We start from the raw sequence: 16,009 nt of genomic DNA, 5'->3' as shown, positions 1-16,009 counted from the left end.
TTTAGAACTGACATAACTACTATATGCCATTTTACATCTCTTCTGTCCCTTCAAAGTGCCTAATACTAGTCTCTACTGCCCCATAGCCAAGCAGAGCATCACAAGATCACAGCACAATTCAGGATGGAAGGGACCCTGGGAGGTCTCTATTCCAACCTCCTGCTCAAAGCAGGGCCAGCTATGAGGTTAGACAAAGCTGCTTGGGACTTCATCCTAATACCTCCAAGAATAGAGCCTGCACAGCCTCTTTGGACTGCCTGAATCTCTCTCGTGTCAGTTTGTTTGCTGCCGCTCATCCTCCTGCTCTGCACCACTGTGAAGAGCCTAGCTCCATCTTTCCCAAGATACAAGCTACTACCACATGTAGAAGGAAAAACCCCCAAACATTTCAAACAAAACTAGTCCTTGTCTGCACAGTTTGTCATCTCTCTCTGACACCTCCCTGAGCAAAGCCACCTTCAGCTCAGTTGACAACAGGAATAAAATAACAGCCACCAAGGTCCATGAGCAGCATGCAAGCAGAAGTGACTGTGCTTCTGACAATTGCCCCCAGGTTTCCACAAGCGGATGGGGCTCTCCCAAATACAGCAAAACAGTGGCATGACTTTTTCCCTCTACTCTGTGTGCAGACAGATTACATATGGCAGCACTTGATAAAGAAGAGGGGAAGCTGCTGGCAACAAGCAGCAGCAGCTGTTATAGGCAAATAAAAGTTCTTTTTTTCCCTTTTTGTCTGCTATACCCCCTTCAGCTCTCCACAGATAAATTCTGGAGATATTTGATTGCAAGTTCAACAAACGCTAGGCTGAGACACATTCAGTTCCTTCCCTTCCAGTGCTAAGTGCTTGGCCTGTGTAAATCATTCTTCTACCTCTAACGCTGTCAAAGCTTCTCAGCTGCACCCCACAGCTATCCTTCCCATTCCAGCCCTGAACTTTGACACATAGCTCTGGCAAATGTCAAAATTATTAAGGAAGAGGGGTTGTCAAAATATATTTGAAACAGCTAGAATGATTCTCTATGTTTGGTGTTGAGGGGGGAGGGCTTTTTTTTTCTTTCTTTTTTTTTTAATCAACCATACAGCAGTGAAGCTGGGCACAATTACATACCATAGCTCATGTCCAGAAAGGACTCCTACAAGACACACTCCTAAAGGCACAGTCAAAGGCCACGCACAGGCGTCTGGTGTGCAGAGGACTCCAACAGTTCAGCATTTGGAGAAGGGACTGGATCAAACTCAGCGGCTGCCTTCACTGACTTCAGTCAGAGGCAGCCAGCTCTTCATCCCTCTGATAACATTGAGCATCACCACCCAAATCTGGCACAATGCTGAAACCTTACTACAAAAGCTATTGTGATAGCTCTGAACTTTCTGGACAAATGCCAGTTGGGTTTCAGCAGGCTATGGAGACGGAGAGTTGGTCTCCCTCCCTCCTCCAAAATTTCCCAGAAGCAATCTGCGCAATGCCCTGTAACTCTAATGTCCCTGCAAGGAGCTGAGAGACAGCCTCAGGAATGGTGCAGAAGCAGCTGGGGCAATGTAGCAGAAGTGCAGCCCAGCTGAGAACGTGAAAGAGAAGCTACCAAATAACACTTAGTTAGTATTCTGTGATGCTGTGATTTTCCTAATATTAATCCTCACCTATGCCTCTTTCACCTAAGCTTGTCAGGAAAGAGAAGCTGAGGACAGCTCTTGCACAAACTAGCCAGCTCCACAGCAGCTCTTCCTCCACTGCTGAGACGACCATGCCTGAGTACCTGTTTCTCAAGTCTGCACCGAGACTGTTCATTACTCTTTCTCACTCTGCAGTATCTTAGATGTAGCTTTCTCTTTCACCCCCTCCACAATGTTTTTTTTTTTTTTTTGCTTTAAAGCATTCAGAATTGATGCTCTATAGCTGCTTTCCCAATATTCCTAAGAAATAAAGACTAAAAGAACTATCACCTCCTCAAGCACTTTGAAGCCCTCTTTCCCCTGAAACTACCTCTTTAAGAAGAGCCTCAAAGCTTGATTTCCTCCCTCAAATCACTTTCCTTCTGAAAAAGAGCGCAACATTTTTGGAGTGCAGATTAAAGAGAATACAGAGATAAATGTTTGGAACTTTTAAAAAGGTTAGAACTGGAAAACCTTTAGTGTTATCTAAGTAATAGTACAGGCACACAAACAACTCACCAGGGAGATACAGCAGAGCACAAATCTGACAAATCTGCAATGATTCAGGTATTCTGAAGTAACTGCCGCATGTTCATTGTTATTCAGTGACAAAACACAAGTTTATTTGCCCATTGACATAAGATGAGACACCTGGACCAGTACTTCAGGTTGTCCAGAGCCACACAGATTCATAATCTAAATTACTGCACAGAAATTTCCTCTTCTACCTGTACTTCAAGCGATACTATGATGGGGGTAATGACATGACAATCTGGAAAATACTGCATCCAGCTAGTGATGATGCTGCATTAACTGATACACTGCTTTCCATCACCTTCAAACTCACAGAATGGATAAGGTTGGAAGGGACCTCTGGAGATCATCTAGCCCAACCTCCCTGATCAAGCAGGGTCACCTAAAGCATGTTAGACAAGGTTGCATCCAGGCGGGCCTTGAAGATCTCCAGAGAAGGAGACTCCACAGCCTCTCCGGGTGACCTCTTCCAGTGCTCCGTCACTCTCACAGTGAAGAAATTCCCCCTCACATTCAGGCGGAACTGCCTGTGCTTCAACTTCTGCCCATTGCCTCTTGTCCTGTCACATGGCACTACTCAAAAGAGTTTGGCCCCATCCCCTTGACACCCTCCCTTCAGGTACTTGTACACATTGATAAGATCCCCCCTCAGGCTTCTCTTCCCCGGGCTAAACAGGCCCAGCTCTCACAGCTGTTCCTCAGAGGGCAGATGCTCTAGCCCTCTGGTCATCTTCGTAGCCCTATGCTGCACTCTCTCCAGTACCTCCATGTCTCTCTTGGACTGGGGAGCCCACAACCGGATGCAGTACTCAAGATGAGGCCTCACCAGGGCTGAGTAGAGGGGCAGGATCACCTCCCTCGACCTGCTGGCAACACTCTTCTTAATGCACCCCAGGAGACCATTGGCCTTCTTGGCCACAAGGGTACATTGCTGGCTCAACTTCTCATCCACTAGCACTCCCAGGTCCTTCTCTGCAGAGCTGCTCTCCAGAAGGTCAGCCCCCAGCCTGTATTGGTGCATGGAGTTATTCCTCCCTATTGAGGAATTCCTCCCTATTGCCCGTATTGAACTTCATGGAGATTTCTCTCCACCCAACTCTCCAGCCTATCCATCTCTCTCTGAAGACTCCTTGTCATTCTTAACTTCTGCAGAGAGAGGAAGAAGAGCCCACATACTCCTTGCAGCCAGTATGGAGCAGGCCAGAACTACAACATAATTGTCTGTCAGCTGCGCACAGTCCCCAGATCCCCCGTTTAATACATCCAGTTTTGTAAGGGTTCTCTTCAGTATGCCAAGGTGTCTTCTCAGTTCAATTGTAAAGTCAGAATTTCCATCAGTAGGAGCCCCGTGGGTGAAGTCTTCAAAAGTAGCCAAGTCTTTAACTGCTAAAGGAAGAATTTACTTCCCGTAACAGTAGCTGCCTAATCCAAGTTAGGCATCTAGGTTCTCTCTGTAACCAACATGGAGAAAGATGTACCTAATTTAAACAAGGGTGGGCTGCTCTCCAGATGCACCTCTCTCTCTCTCTCCCCTCCCCTTCTGACTACAGGGAGTGCCTCAACACCTAGCCTAGACAGTGAGCCTGATGTTAGACGAGTGCGAGGCCACTCGTGTGAGCGTCTAAAAATCTTTTTCCCCAACTGTGAGCATGAACTAGCTTGAGAAATTTCATGTCAGTCTTCGGGAATTAAACTCTTAACAGCTACTTTGAAGGCAAACAATGGAGTTGCAGACATTGTACGTGAGCTAATCCTTTCTCATAAATGAGCCACAAGGCTGTGGTTCCACAGCATTCTGCAGAGCTGCACCCATTTTTTTTTGCTGCCTCCCTCAGTACCTGCAATTCAGTCTGAAATGGCCTAAGGTCTTTTTCCCAATGTGCCTCACAGCCCAGATATAACTGCATCTTCCCATCGATGCAGCTCAGGAAGGGATGAGGAACAGCAAGATAGGGAAAAAGAGATTCATTTTTGAAACAGCCAGTAAGTGAATATGAAACAAACACGGTAAGACATGATACACATTTCCCCATGGTAGAAGGCCCCTGAGCCAGATTACTGGCCTTATTCCTAGCTTCTGTGAGATTAGCATTCGTTTTGCAGGCCTAAATTCAGTTCAGTGAAGATATGAGTCCCACAGAGCGCCTCGGGGACATTTCTTATTCCAGGCATCAGACACACCAACCCCACCAAGGGGGACTAGATCTTGGCCTAGATCCCTGATCAACAAAAAGGAACCTTTAGAAGAGACACCAGAAAGGGGAGAGGGACAAACAAGAATGCTTGCTGTTCATGGTGTGGACAGAAGTATACTTTCAAGCCCAACATGCATGTCTTTATAAGGCTATATTTTGGCAACTGAAGAGCCCTTGATATATAGCCTTCAACACTACTCAGGCAGCAAAAGCAAAAGCACATCACAGCTGCCTCTGCTACAAGCTGAGACACCTCAGTACCGACAAGGACTCAAACTGCAGCCACAAGTGCAAGGTGGCACCAGTATCCCAGCTAGCACCCAAGCCCACAGAGCTCCCCCAAAATTCCCAGCTGTTTCATCTGGATTGATCAGGAGGAAAAAAAAATCTTCCTTCAGTTCCTCCCTCAAGCCACAGTGACACAACAGTTCAAAAGCTCCCAGAACAGCAACTTGAAAATCAACACTGCTCCAAAGCCATCCATTTCACATATAAACGGAGAGAATACAGATGCTAACAAACCTGTCTCCCTCCAGGCTTTTCTCCTGCCAAAAAAGAGCCACTCAATCTAATGAGTCAATTAAAAATTCATAACTGGATGAAGAAAAAAAAGTTTGGTTCTGTTTCTGAGAAAATGAGAACAATAACTCTCATTTAGCACTCATGGCTCTCCTTGAATACCATGCACAACAGCGGAGCAGGTCTGGAAATCTATGACCTGTAGCTGAGAGCTAAATCCAGGAGAAAATGAGGGCACGCTCTACCCAGCCCTACAGAGACACCACCTCAGCCAGAGGGCAGGAGTGGAAGGGAAAGAATTTTTACTCACTTGAGCTAGTAAAAGCTCTCTGAGCACAGCCAAAACAGACTGGGGGACAGCTGTTGTGAGGGAGACCAATTGCTCCTAGATCACCCATCTCTTAGGGGTTATTACGGATTCTGATAAAACATTTTCCAATTTCCCCAAGTCGTGCCTGCGCTTGGAGAGCTCATGCTACTGCATTTCCCTCACAGTCCTTGCAGTCCATGCAGGAACCTAAGCAGGACATCAAGATCCATTCCTCCAGTGTCCTCTGCCTGATGGGACTGACGTCTGCACCAGTTCAAACTAATGGAGACTCAGGGAACAACTGTCCACATTCTTTTCCTCACAAAAGGGGGATGGAAACATCTCCGCATGCTTGCCTGCCCACCTTCGCACCTTCTGACACTCCCCAAACCAGCCAGCCGCCCTAGCATTTCCCACCTGACAATAAGGCTCCCTGCGGGGCTGTCCGAGGTGAGCACTTCCAGAAAGCAGAGGGCTTTGGAAGAGTGTGTTGGTTAAGAGTCATCACAGGGGGCATTCTGGAAAATTCAGTTTGTCTCAGAGTTTAGTTAAACCACAACAAAGGTCTACACAGATGCACACATTCAAAATTCAAGTGGCCTTAATTCACTTCCAAAGTGAATTTTTGCAAATGAATTAAACCAAACCAAATTAGAGCCACAAATTCTGAGCAGGAGTATCCATGAAGAGGCTTAATGTGTTTTAACTAATCCACTAAAAGTTATTTTAGATCAATTTCCTTGAGCATCTCTGACATAAATAAGTCCTGAAAGCAGATCACTCATGGATGTCTACGGTGAGCCCCAGATCACACCTGTCTTGCACTAATGGCAAGGGCACGACAGAGCAGAAACCTCTCACCCATCCAACCCAGGGTCAGCCAGGGAAGAAGCTGCTGACCTAGGGCAAAAATTCAAATGGCACCGACTCTCTATAGCCACAGCCCACCTCTGCCAGTAGAAAAGCAGAGAAGGAGCATGTCCTATCCCTGTCACCTCCCACTGGAGGCACCAGCTAGCCCCCAGATTCTCTGCAGGTGAGCTCCAGCACCTACTGCACTTCACAAAGCACATCAGCAGGCAATTCAGTCTTTGTGAATTGCTCATTCTGGGTGATTCCTGAGTTATTCTCAATTGTTCAGCTGTTTTCCTGTAAGGACTGTGCCTTGGAGATTGGCTTCCAGCATGACAGCAAGTCACGGAGTGCAGCTCCCTGGCAGTTTAACCTGGTCACAAACCCAGACTGCTGCAACCCCACCCTCACCTACTGCCTTTTTTTCTGTGGTGTTCAGTTTTCAACAAGTTTACCTCCCTAAAGTGGCTTACTGGGGCAACACTGACTCAGATTATGTTAAAGTAAACAGGGAACCACATATCTAGACACCTGAAGCAAATCATATCTCAGGATACCTGGAGCAAATCACATAACTAAAAAAACAAAAGAAGAAAAAAAAGAAAAAGAAAAAAAGTACCTACCTCTTCTTCTTAGGGATCTGCTAAGGGAAATTAAATGGGAAAGCAAGCATCTAAATAGCCGCATGGACTCCAGCCCTTGGGGCTTCTCCACCCTGGGAAATAGTGTGGGAGAGTCATTCTGCAACAACCGCCTATGTTGACACTTCCAGAAGAAAGCAAGCCAAAGCACAAGAAGGTGGTGAGCTGGGAGGAGAGCGTGCTACACAAAGGAGGGCTTTTGTGATTTAAACTCACACCTTGGCTTCCTTCACAACGGGCTTCCTGTACCAACAGGGCTTTAACCTGCAATACCCCAATCTCCCCAGTCAGTAAGTCTGGACAATATTGAAGCAGTTGATAAACCAGAGGCCCACAGACTCCTGGGGATTCACAAACTGCTTCTGAGGCATATACAAGACACAGTTAAGAAAAGCAAGCCAATCGTCTATAGGTTCAATTTGTTACGCAGGTGTCCTAGAACATCTTTTGGAGTCCTTTAGTCAAAAGGTTTGATGGAGCTGTTTGACTGCTGTTAGCTGCACTTCAGAACCAATTCAGTTTTGAAATATAGAAAGCAAAGAGAAGTCTGAGAAGGTCAAAGAATCTAGTCAAAGAGACGCCATGTAAATACTCTAGGTTTTACACTATCTGTTTTAGATTTTTGTAATAGAAAAAGAAAAAAGAAAAAAAAACAAAAAAAACTCCACATTCCTCCAGGCTCATCCACAAACAGCTCAACTTGACATGTGTGCCTGTTTTGGGATTCATTCCGGCACTGCCCTCTCTTTCAAGCCTCAGGAAGACTGTCTCTCCAATTCCCTCTACGTGCAGTTCATTACTACTCCTCTCTCCACTGCTACAGTATTTGCCACTTTGGGCATGAAAACATTCTCCTCTGTAGCTCCTGCTACCTGAAGCAGCCTCCCTACCTCTGTCCCACTGCATACATCAACCCTGCATCTGTCTTGCTTTCAGCCAAGGTTTTGGACGTCCCATTCCACTGGCTATGCTGCTTGCTTCTTTATGAAAGCCTTATTACTAGGGAAAGCTTGATTTCCCCTATGTCTTTATACCACTCCCTGTAATTTACACTGTTATGCTGTCTGCCCTCTCCTAGAACGCAGGAGAAATCGGAGCAATTGGAGAAACCCATCTCCCCAAGCCCCTGATGGCAGGTCACGCCATGAAGCTTACCCACGAGGTTCATCTTGGCACTGTAGCTCCCAAAATACCTCTCGTCGGTGGTGGGTGTATGGCACTCGTACTCGCCAGCGTCGCGGTCCTGCAGCTCAGTGATGTGCAGCCGGGCTGCGTCGCCCTGCAGCCGCTCCACGTAGATCTCCCGGCTGCGCACGCGCTGGGTGTAGATGGCGTAGGGGAAGGAGGGGTCAGCAGTGCTGACGATCTGCACCTCGCGCTCAGGGGCTGATGGCAGGTAGATGGACCACTGGAAGTTCTGCTCCGCCGGTCCCTGGTAGCCGCTCACCCGGCACCACAGGGTGATGTGGGAGCCCTCCGTGCGGTAGAGGGGACCCTCCTGCACCATCACTTGGCGCTGTGCTAGGGCCATGCCTGTGGGAGAAGAACAGCCACATGTGACTTTTCAGCAGGTGCCCCCTCATCTCCTGGGGGCTGGGGCAGGCTGGCACCTACGAAGGCCAGAAGCAGTGAGGGAAGCATGGGGACATCGTGGCTTCAGCTGCCACCCATCCTGGAGATATGCAACCACAAAGAGCTGGCTGGCACCGCATCCCCCCCCCCACTAAGGCAACACAGGCCAGCAAGTTTTACAGGGGTGGAGGTGGGCTACAGACACCCATGCAATGAGCTACCCGAGCTCAAGTGACAGGCAATACCTCACCGGGCGAGGGAACAGCTCAACTACCATTAGCATCACATGCCCGCATTCCTACTTTACAGGCAGAGGGAAGGCTTTTCACTTCAGCGTTATTCAGCTCGCCTGACAGCCGTGTGAGATAAGGTCAAACGCTGCTCTCCCCGGCAGACAGGTGATGAGCAACTTGCTGAAGAGCAATAAATGAGCCAGCAGCCAATCTCCAAGCAGGACCACGTGGCCCAGCTGCAGGTCCTCAGGCAGCACTCCAACTTTTCTACCCTTTCCACCACATGCCTACCAATTTTCCTTTGGGTGCATTTGGCAAAACAAACCTTCAGACCCCGTTCTAAAATCAGTATATTGCACTCTGTCACAGCAACCTCCCAGCCACATCATAATTTTCCTGCTAACTCAAGGAGAGTTTTTTGGGTTTTTTTTGTTTTTTTTTAACACCTTATGAAAAGAGTGGTTTTGAGATAACATAAAACCTTTCTTTGGTAGTGATAAGAGTCCAGACAGAAAAAGGCATTGTGCTACACAATTCAAAATGAGACTAGAAACTAAAACTGGCAGGGCTTGGCTTCCCATACTACTCTTGCCTCTTCTCCCAGTCCCTCCTGCAGTAACATCTAATTTAAAGGCTACCTAGCTAATAATTCTGTGACAAAAGAGTCATTTTTGTCAAATGCACTCCTTAAATTGACAGCGGTACTATATATAGTATAGACTTAGTATGTATATAGACAGCAGTACTGTATGGAGCCTCGCACTCTGTGGGGGGAGGAAGGCTTCATCCTTCCAGCTGCCAGACCCGTGAGCTGCTGGCGGGCAAGCACAAGTGGAGCAGATGGAGAGACACAGTCCAGCAGAGACTCACGGTGCCCATCCCAGCAGAGCCAAGGCGGGATCATCCCTACCCACGCAGAGGCCCACGCGTAAGACAGGCAGCCGCACTCTCCCTCTTGCCCTCCCTGCGTTTCTGGGTTACCTGACAGCAGCATGTTTTGTCCTCCACGAGGAAGCCTGCTCAATACTTCTGCACAGACAAAACCCTGGTCTTTCTGCCCCAAGTCCAGCACGACTTCTCCATCTAGTCTATGACTATACTTGCAAAGGCATACCAGGAAATACTGTATATGCAGCGCTGCACTCAAACTCTATTTGAAAGGAGTATATTTAGCACATAACAAAAACAATTACAGTTAACGGAGGGAGAGGGCCTACTACATCCCTAAGACTTACTGCCCCTGACTGCTGGAAATCAAGACCAAGTATTGCACATTGGACACACACAAACTCTTGCAGGCAGAACTGCTGGATGGAACAAAGACAGGATGACTGCAATCTGCTGTATTTTTACACAGATTATGGATGGATGGCCCTTGGGCTCACGGCACATTACCAGCACAGCCCTCCAGGGGCCAGATAAATTACAGCAATCTGTCCTGTTTGTTGCTACATCAAAGGCTCTGAGGTTTGGAGACCGCGGCGAGTGTTCATCGGTTATTGAGTTACCAGCAGCATGTGCACATGGCAAGGCCAATCACCCTGGCTTCTGTGACTGCTTACTTGCAATCATAAAACAGCAATAAGCCGATTTAAAGCAGGTCCAGCATAATCACGTTTGCAAATTTTATAGTGTGAGTGTGCACACACACTTTTAAAAAAAATTTAATTTATTCAAGTCGAGAGAAGAATTCAGTCTTTCAAAAACTAGCAACCTGCAAGGGAAAGAGGTAGCTTCACATTTGAAGATCAGTGACTCAATCCATCCCCCCGGACATCAGTGTCCAGATACAAAGTTTCCCTCAACAGACACCTTGGACTGAAGCCAGGAGAGATGGTTCTTACCAGCTTAAAACAAATTGTGAAAAACGGGTTCAGCACATCCATCAGGCCATGCAACTGAACAGATGGAGTGCAATTCAAACTATTAACTTGGGCTCAGCTCACTGCTGCTCCAAATTATGTTTCTTTTTACTTTTTATGAAATAATGTGATTTAAGAGGAGGATAGAGAAAGCCAGCACGTTTAAAACTAACAGGGAGAGGAACAGCAGAGGCAAACACTCCCACACTATTTGCTATAACAATCTCTTCATCCTGGGGAAAGATACTGCTAGAGATAATTAGCATCTAAGATGCAGACAGACTCTTCTCTTGCCCTGTAACGGCCAAAGGACAGACTAAACACCACGACCTTTGAAGTGAAAAACTACTTTTAAAGCGTGAAGGCTAAGATCTTTACTACATATGCAGTACGTATTACTTCATAATCAAATTTTTGTATGCACATGTAGCCTTGCTACAGCACACAGATATCCTGCACGCAGTAATGCAATTAAAATTGCACTACAGTGCAAACATGCGAGGGTAGAAATGAAAAGTTGCATGTGCACACAACATTCATTTTGGGTATTTGGGGCATATATCTGGCTTTTGTGGTGATGACCTAGTTCTACAGGCTTTTAATGCAGTGCTGGTGTTATTGTATAGCAATTCTTTCAGGAGTTCTCCAACCATCCAACTGAGACCTGGATTGGCCCTTCCACAGTCCATTGGCATGATCATGATCATGGGGACCCATAGTGCAGATCTCCGTACCCTGATGTATGCTGCCATCTCGTAGTGGTCAAATTCCACCCCTGTCACGGATCAGCACTAACATGCTCTCCTTCTCCCCTGGCCAATGGCTTTTGGGATGCTGCAAAGAACTCCATGATTGGGTGTTCCAATCCAAGTTTGGAAGAGATATATTTTCTGCATTTTTCCTCCTCTGTTCCCTCTCTTTCGGCCTCCTTGCCTCTGTGCAGATTGCTGCAGTTTCACACTCCACTTTGCTGACCCAGCTGAAACAGGCTGCAAGGAGCAGACGAGCTCCCCATTTTCTGATCCAGCTCTAGGAACCAGAATGGCTGAGGAACAGGAAAAGCCGGTGCAGGGAAAGCCCTGCCCAGCTCTGAGATGGAAGGAAGATGAAACTGCCAGGGTTTTGCTACAACTTGCAGCAAATTTCTGTTCAGCCTCTGAGAGCTGGGACGTGAAGGCTCATAGATTGGTTGGACGGGAAGGATTATCAGAGGGTCAGGAAGCAGGGAGTCTGCAGTGCTTTTCCCCCCTGCCTACTTGCAAATTCTTGTTTAATGCAAATGGGCACAAGAGCTTCTCAACACTTAAAAAAAACCCCACATAGCAGAAGCAAAAACACTTCTCAAACAAATACTTTTAATTGAGATAGGGAGGGAAAAAAACAACCACCCTGAGACGTGCATTCATGTTTGCACAGTGAAATGTTTGGCAGTTTTCTGGCTCTGGGAATCACTGTACCCATGCATACACAATATCAAGGAAAGAATAACATTTCTTAGTGAGCAAATGTTTTGATTAAGAAAAATAATATGCCTGAGATCACATTTTAAACTCTTCTCCTCTTGAAGTGAGAGGAGAGCACAAAACTCTTCCTCCACACCTCCCCTAGGAAGCCTAGGAGACAGTTAGAGTTGGCATTTGGCTGGTACTTCATTGGCACAGCTGGCTTTTAATTGCAAATCCAATATAATTTACTGACAATGCAAGGCCTGATATGGAGGAGGTAGAGAGCCAAGAGCTACTTTAAAATTAATAAGAAATGATAGGTTTGTGCATCTGCTATTTTCCAAAAGGCTGCAAATCCCTCCTGATAAGAAGGAAGCATTCCCTGATCCTTATCCCCTACAGATGAGGGCTATTGTTGTGGGCCTTTTGAGGGAAGAACAAGCAAAACAACAACCAGGCAGCTCTTAGCACTTCCCCCGGCTTATGCGTCTCCTAGGCCCTGTTTTGCAGAAAGCAGGCATGTGGGGGGAGAAGGAGGCAGAAGTAGAGCAGCCCTGCAATGAGACTCAAGGTCAGGCAGCAGGGGGACGGGGCAGGACTCCCAAGCCCGGCGCCTCTCCACACACCCTCTCAGGGACTATGGCCTTTCTCATGTTAAACGCTTCTGAAAAGCAGGTGAAGAGGGACAGCTTTTTCTGCAAGGCAAGGAGATCCAGACAGGAGAGAAATGTCACGTCCGAGTTGCTCGTTTTTTCATATTTCAGCCAAGGCTTAAATGCCTCTCCATTCAACCTAAGGGCAAGAAAGCAGCAGTGTGCATTCCTCTAGCAGATGCACTTCACCCAGGAGTGCTGCAACACAAGTTCTGAAGATATGCTCTCTTTTCAAAATTTACACCCTTACAGTAATGTCAGACAACTACGGCACCACCTAACCTTTCCATCTGGAGATGTGTACAGCTTGGAGCTCAGGTTTTTCAGACAGAACTGGTCACTTCAGCTGTGTGATTTGAAACGCGTTGAAGATGTTCCATTTCAGAAAGCGCCGAGCACATACTTTTGGGAGAGGAGGGGGATCTTCAGGTCCCTTTTACAAGGACAGCTATGTGAAACTGTACCCGATAACATCGGTTCAGGGTCTATCACAAGGGATAAGTGGGTGGAACAAAAGAAAGGATGGCTGTGCACACATGAACTCTACCACAATACTGACGCACCAGAAGAATAACTAAAAATCAGAGACAGAATGACCAGGAACCCCTTGCACAAAATCTCTCCCCATTTTATGAAGTTTAGATTACATTCAAAGGCACCACAGCAAATTGCATCCAAATAGCTCATAAATCAGTTACTGTCAACACACCTTTAATCTAAAAGAGAAACTTTTCCTCTTTAAGGAATATCATCCTAGGTCTCTAATCATTAGCCTCACTTCCCTCCCCCCCCCCCCCCAAAAAAAAGATGTTGTTATATTTTCCATATTTTCCACAAAAGCATAGGGCTGACAGCTCTGAATATCAAACAGATTATGTAGCTTGAGGGCCTTTTTCCACTCCTGTACCTTTACAGCACAGTGTTCTTCACTTAAAGGCCCCAAAGCAGTACCTATCAGAAAGTGAACTGCATGCTAATCTTAAATTTTCCTTAAAAAAATATTTTGTGCCTTTGACTACAGTTATCAGCAACACTTCCATAGAATTTCCTTCTCTTCCTCTCTCTATCCCTTGTGCAAATATATACAACACATTTGGGGTTTTCTTTGTTGCTGTTGTTTGTTTCATTTATAGGTGTTTCTGGAAGAGGTTCAGAGAAGAGCAACCAGGATGATCAAAGGCAGGAATGACTTCCATGTGAAGAATGATGCAGCAAGTTAAGGCTCTTCAATCTGTAAAAAAGATGAGTTTGAGGGGATCTGATAGAAGTCTATACAGCTATATATACAACATGGAGAGGGTAGTCAAAAATCTACTGTTTACCATCTTTTCCAGTTTAAAAACCAAGGGCCCTCAACCAAACCTAATAGGATTCATGTTCAGAACAAAGAGAGGGGTTGTTCCCACTGCACAGAGCGGATCTGGGGAACTACTTGCCTAGGGATGTTGTGGATACAGAAAGGTTACGTGAGTTCAGATGAAGATGGGACAAGTATTTAGAAGAGAACTACTTTACAGGTGTATCTCACTGAGTTCAGGAGACTTAAAATGAGCTATAATTGCCTAGCTGTCTGCCTACAGCCAGTTCTCAAAGTGTGATACTGAGCTAGGAGAACTCCTAAACTGAACTGGTACAGCTGTTATGTCCCTTTACAAACTGCATTAATTGCACACTGTACTCTTTAGTCATATGAGTCACATCTGGCCTGCAGGCTATGCATGGGCTACACTACAAGAGAAGCTAAAAAAATAGACTGTTTCAGCTTTTTCCTGTAGAAACTAGCAATTTAGGCTCTGAACATAGCCAGTTGAGCTGGCTTCCCCAAAACACATTCAGAACTGAACTGTGAACCTGTGCTTGTACACAGAGAATGAAAGAGGAGTGTGCATAAACCCTGTTTGGCTACTGCAAATTAGCACCTGCAGTAGACCACAGGTTCTGGCAGAAAGTCCCCAGTAGTGAAGACAATTTAGAAAAGTGCTAAAGAGCAGCTAGGTTAAAACGACTGCTTCCTAGCCTGAAAGATGCTCTGGGCACACAAAACCCAAGAGCAGGTGCAAGAGTCAAGTGCTTCACATCCTCTGACAACTGCTCCTCTCCCGTACCCTTGAGGCTCAGTCAAGGATTGTCACACAGACCAGAACGGTGCAGGAGCCAAGAATCGCAGCCCGAGTGGCCCTCCTTCTCCAATGCAGGGCACAGCTCTAGGTAAGTGCCAAAACTCCTCCAGCTGTGTTTGGCTCCTGCAGCCCTGCTCCAGTGCTGCAGGACATAGCAGGCTTACCAGCCTCCTCTGACTGCCAGGGAGCAAGAAAGGATGCAACAAGGATGAGGCAAAGAAGCACTCAGTGGGGGTTTCACATCTCTCTGCGGGGTCAAAAGGCTTTGTTGTTTTATTGATGGTGGTTGTAATTCATTGCTTCCCTCAGTTTCCGACTTCCCACCTCCCTGCTCAGCAAGCTCACGCCCCAACACACGCACTGAGTGTGCCACGGCTGGGTGATGCCGCAGCCAGCAACCCACACAGAGGACACCACAGGGAATGACAGGGCAGACAGGAGCAGTCTTCAAGCTCCATCAGTTTGTGCTTTGGCTGCTTTCACAAAGTAACATAGAACATACAGTTATAGGATGCCTTGGGGAGGGTAGTTGGGCTACCCTGCAATTCACTCTTCCTCAGGGTCCTCCATTCCTCCATCTGCATGCAGCAGCACTGTGTCCTCCATGGTGAGAGACAACCCTTGCTTCCAGTGAGTTATTCAGGAACAAGTAAGGTACTCCAAGCTCATGCTCCATCTTTATTCAGATTTAGACTCCCTTATGTATGACACTTCCCAGGAGACTGCCTCACCTCTCTCCCTTCCGAGCACCCAGTAAGGACACTGGAAGGCTCCTACCAAGACCAGCTCCACTGTTGAGTAAGGGGAAAAGACGGGGATTGATATCCACAAAACCGTATTTAATTTCAAGAAGGCTCTTCCAACTCCACAGCTGTCCAGCCACTGACAATGCAACCCCAAGTAGCTTGCTTACTTTTTGTTTACTGAAAACTGATGTAATTTACATGGGATCCTCACCACAACAGGAAAACAGAAACAATCTAGCAATACACACCTGCTATTCTGTGAAGCCTCCTGTTAATGTGCACAAATAAAATTAAGGTTCGAGCTTAATTTTTTGCATAAATGAGTCACAGAAGGGACAATCTCAATGCACTGCGACCTGCTGCCAGATGGAAAAAGCAATGCTATCAGAAGAAAACATGTGGCACAACACCCCCTCCCCCACCATTATCACTGCAAAGCCTAATTCTGAGCAAGTACTTGACAGTATTTTACTTGATGTCTTTTTTTGTCACGCCAAGAGAGTTGACTGTACGGAAAGGCTGGCTGGAGCCCCCTGCAGAACAACTCTGTTCCCACCCCTTTGCCTTGATGTTTAAATCACGCTACCAGGGGTGCCCAATCCTGGATCTTCCTCCTCAACTCCTGCCACAATCGCACCACTCTCAGCATTTGGACTGTCCTTCCTGAACCAAC

General features: G+C 46.7%; 1 protein-coding gene across 2 annotated transcripts in view; it reads right to left on the bottom strand.

Moving 5' to 3' along the window:
* IGSF3 (immunoglobulin superfamily member 3) overlaps positions 1 to 16,009 on the bottom strand; it is a 108,841-nt gene that overhangs the window by 70,730 nt on the left and 22,102 nt on the right. For both annotated transcript variants that reach the window (XM_062597374.1, XM_062597380.1), the window contains exon 2: positions 7,861 to 8,238. In XM_062597374.1, coding sequence (XP_062453358.1) covers positions 7,861 to 8,238 — 378 coding nt within the window. The remainder of the gene's footprint in view (positions 1 to 7,860; positions 8,239 to 16,009) is intronic.

This window comes from Rhea pennata, chromosome 1, assembly GCF_028389875.1.
Source record: "Rhea pennata isolate bPtePen1 chromosome 1, bPtePen1.pri, whole genome shotgun sequence".
Lineage (NCBI taxonomy): Eukaryota > Metazoa > Chordata > Aves > Rheiformes > Rheidae > Rhea > Rhea pennata.
Note: the sequence above shows the minus strand (reverse complement) of the source record. Positions and strands in the feature narration are given on the sequence as shown.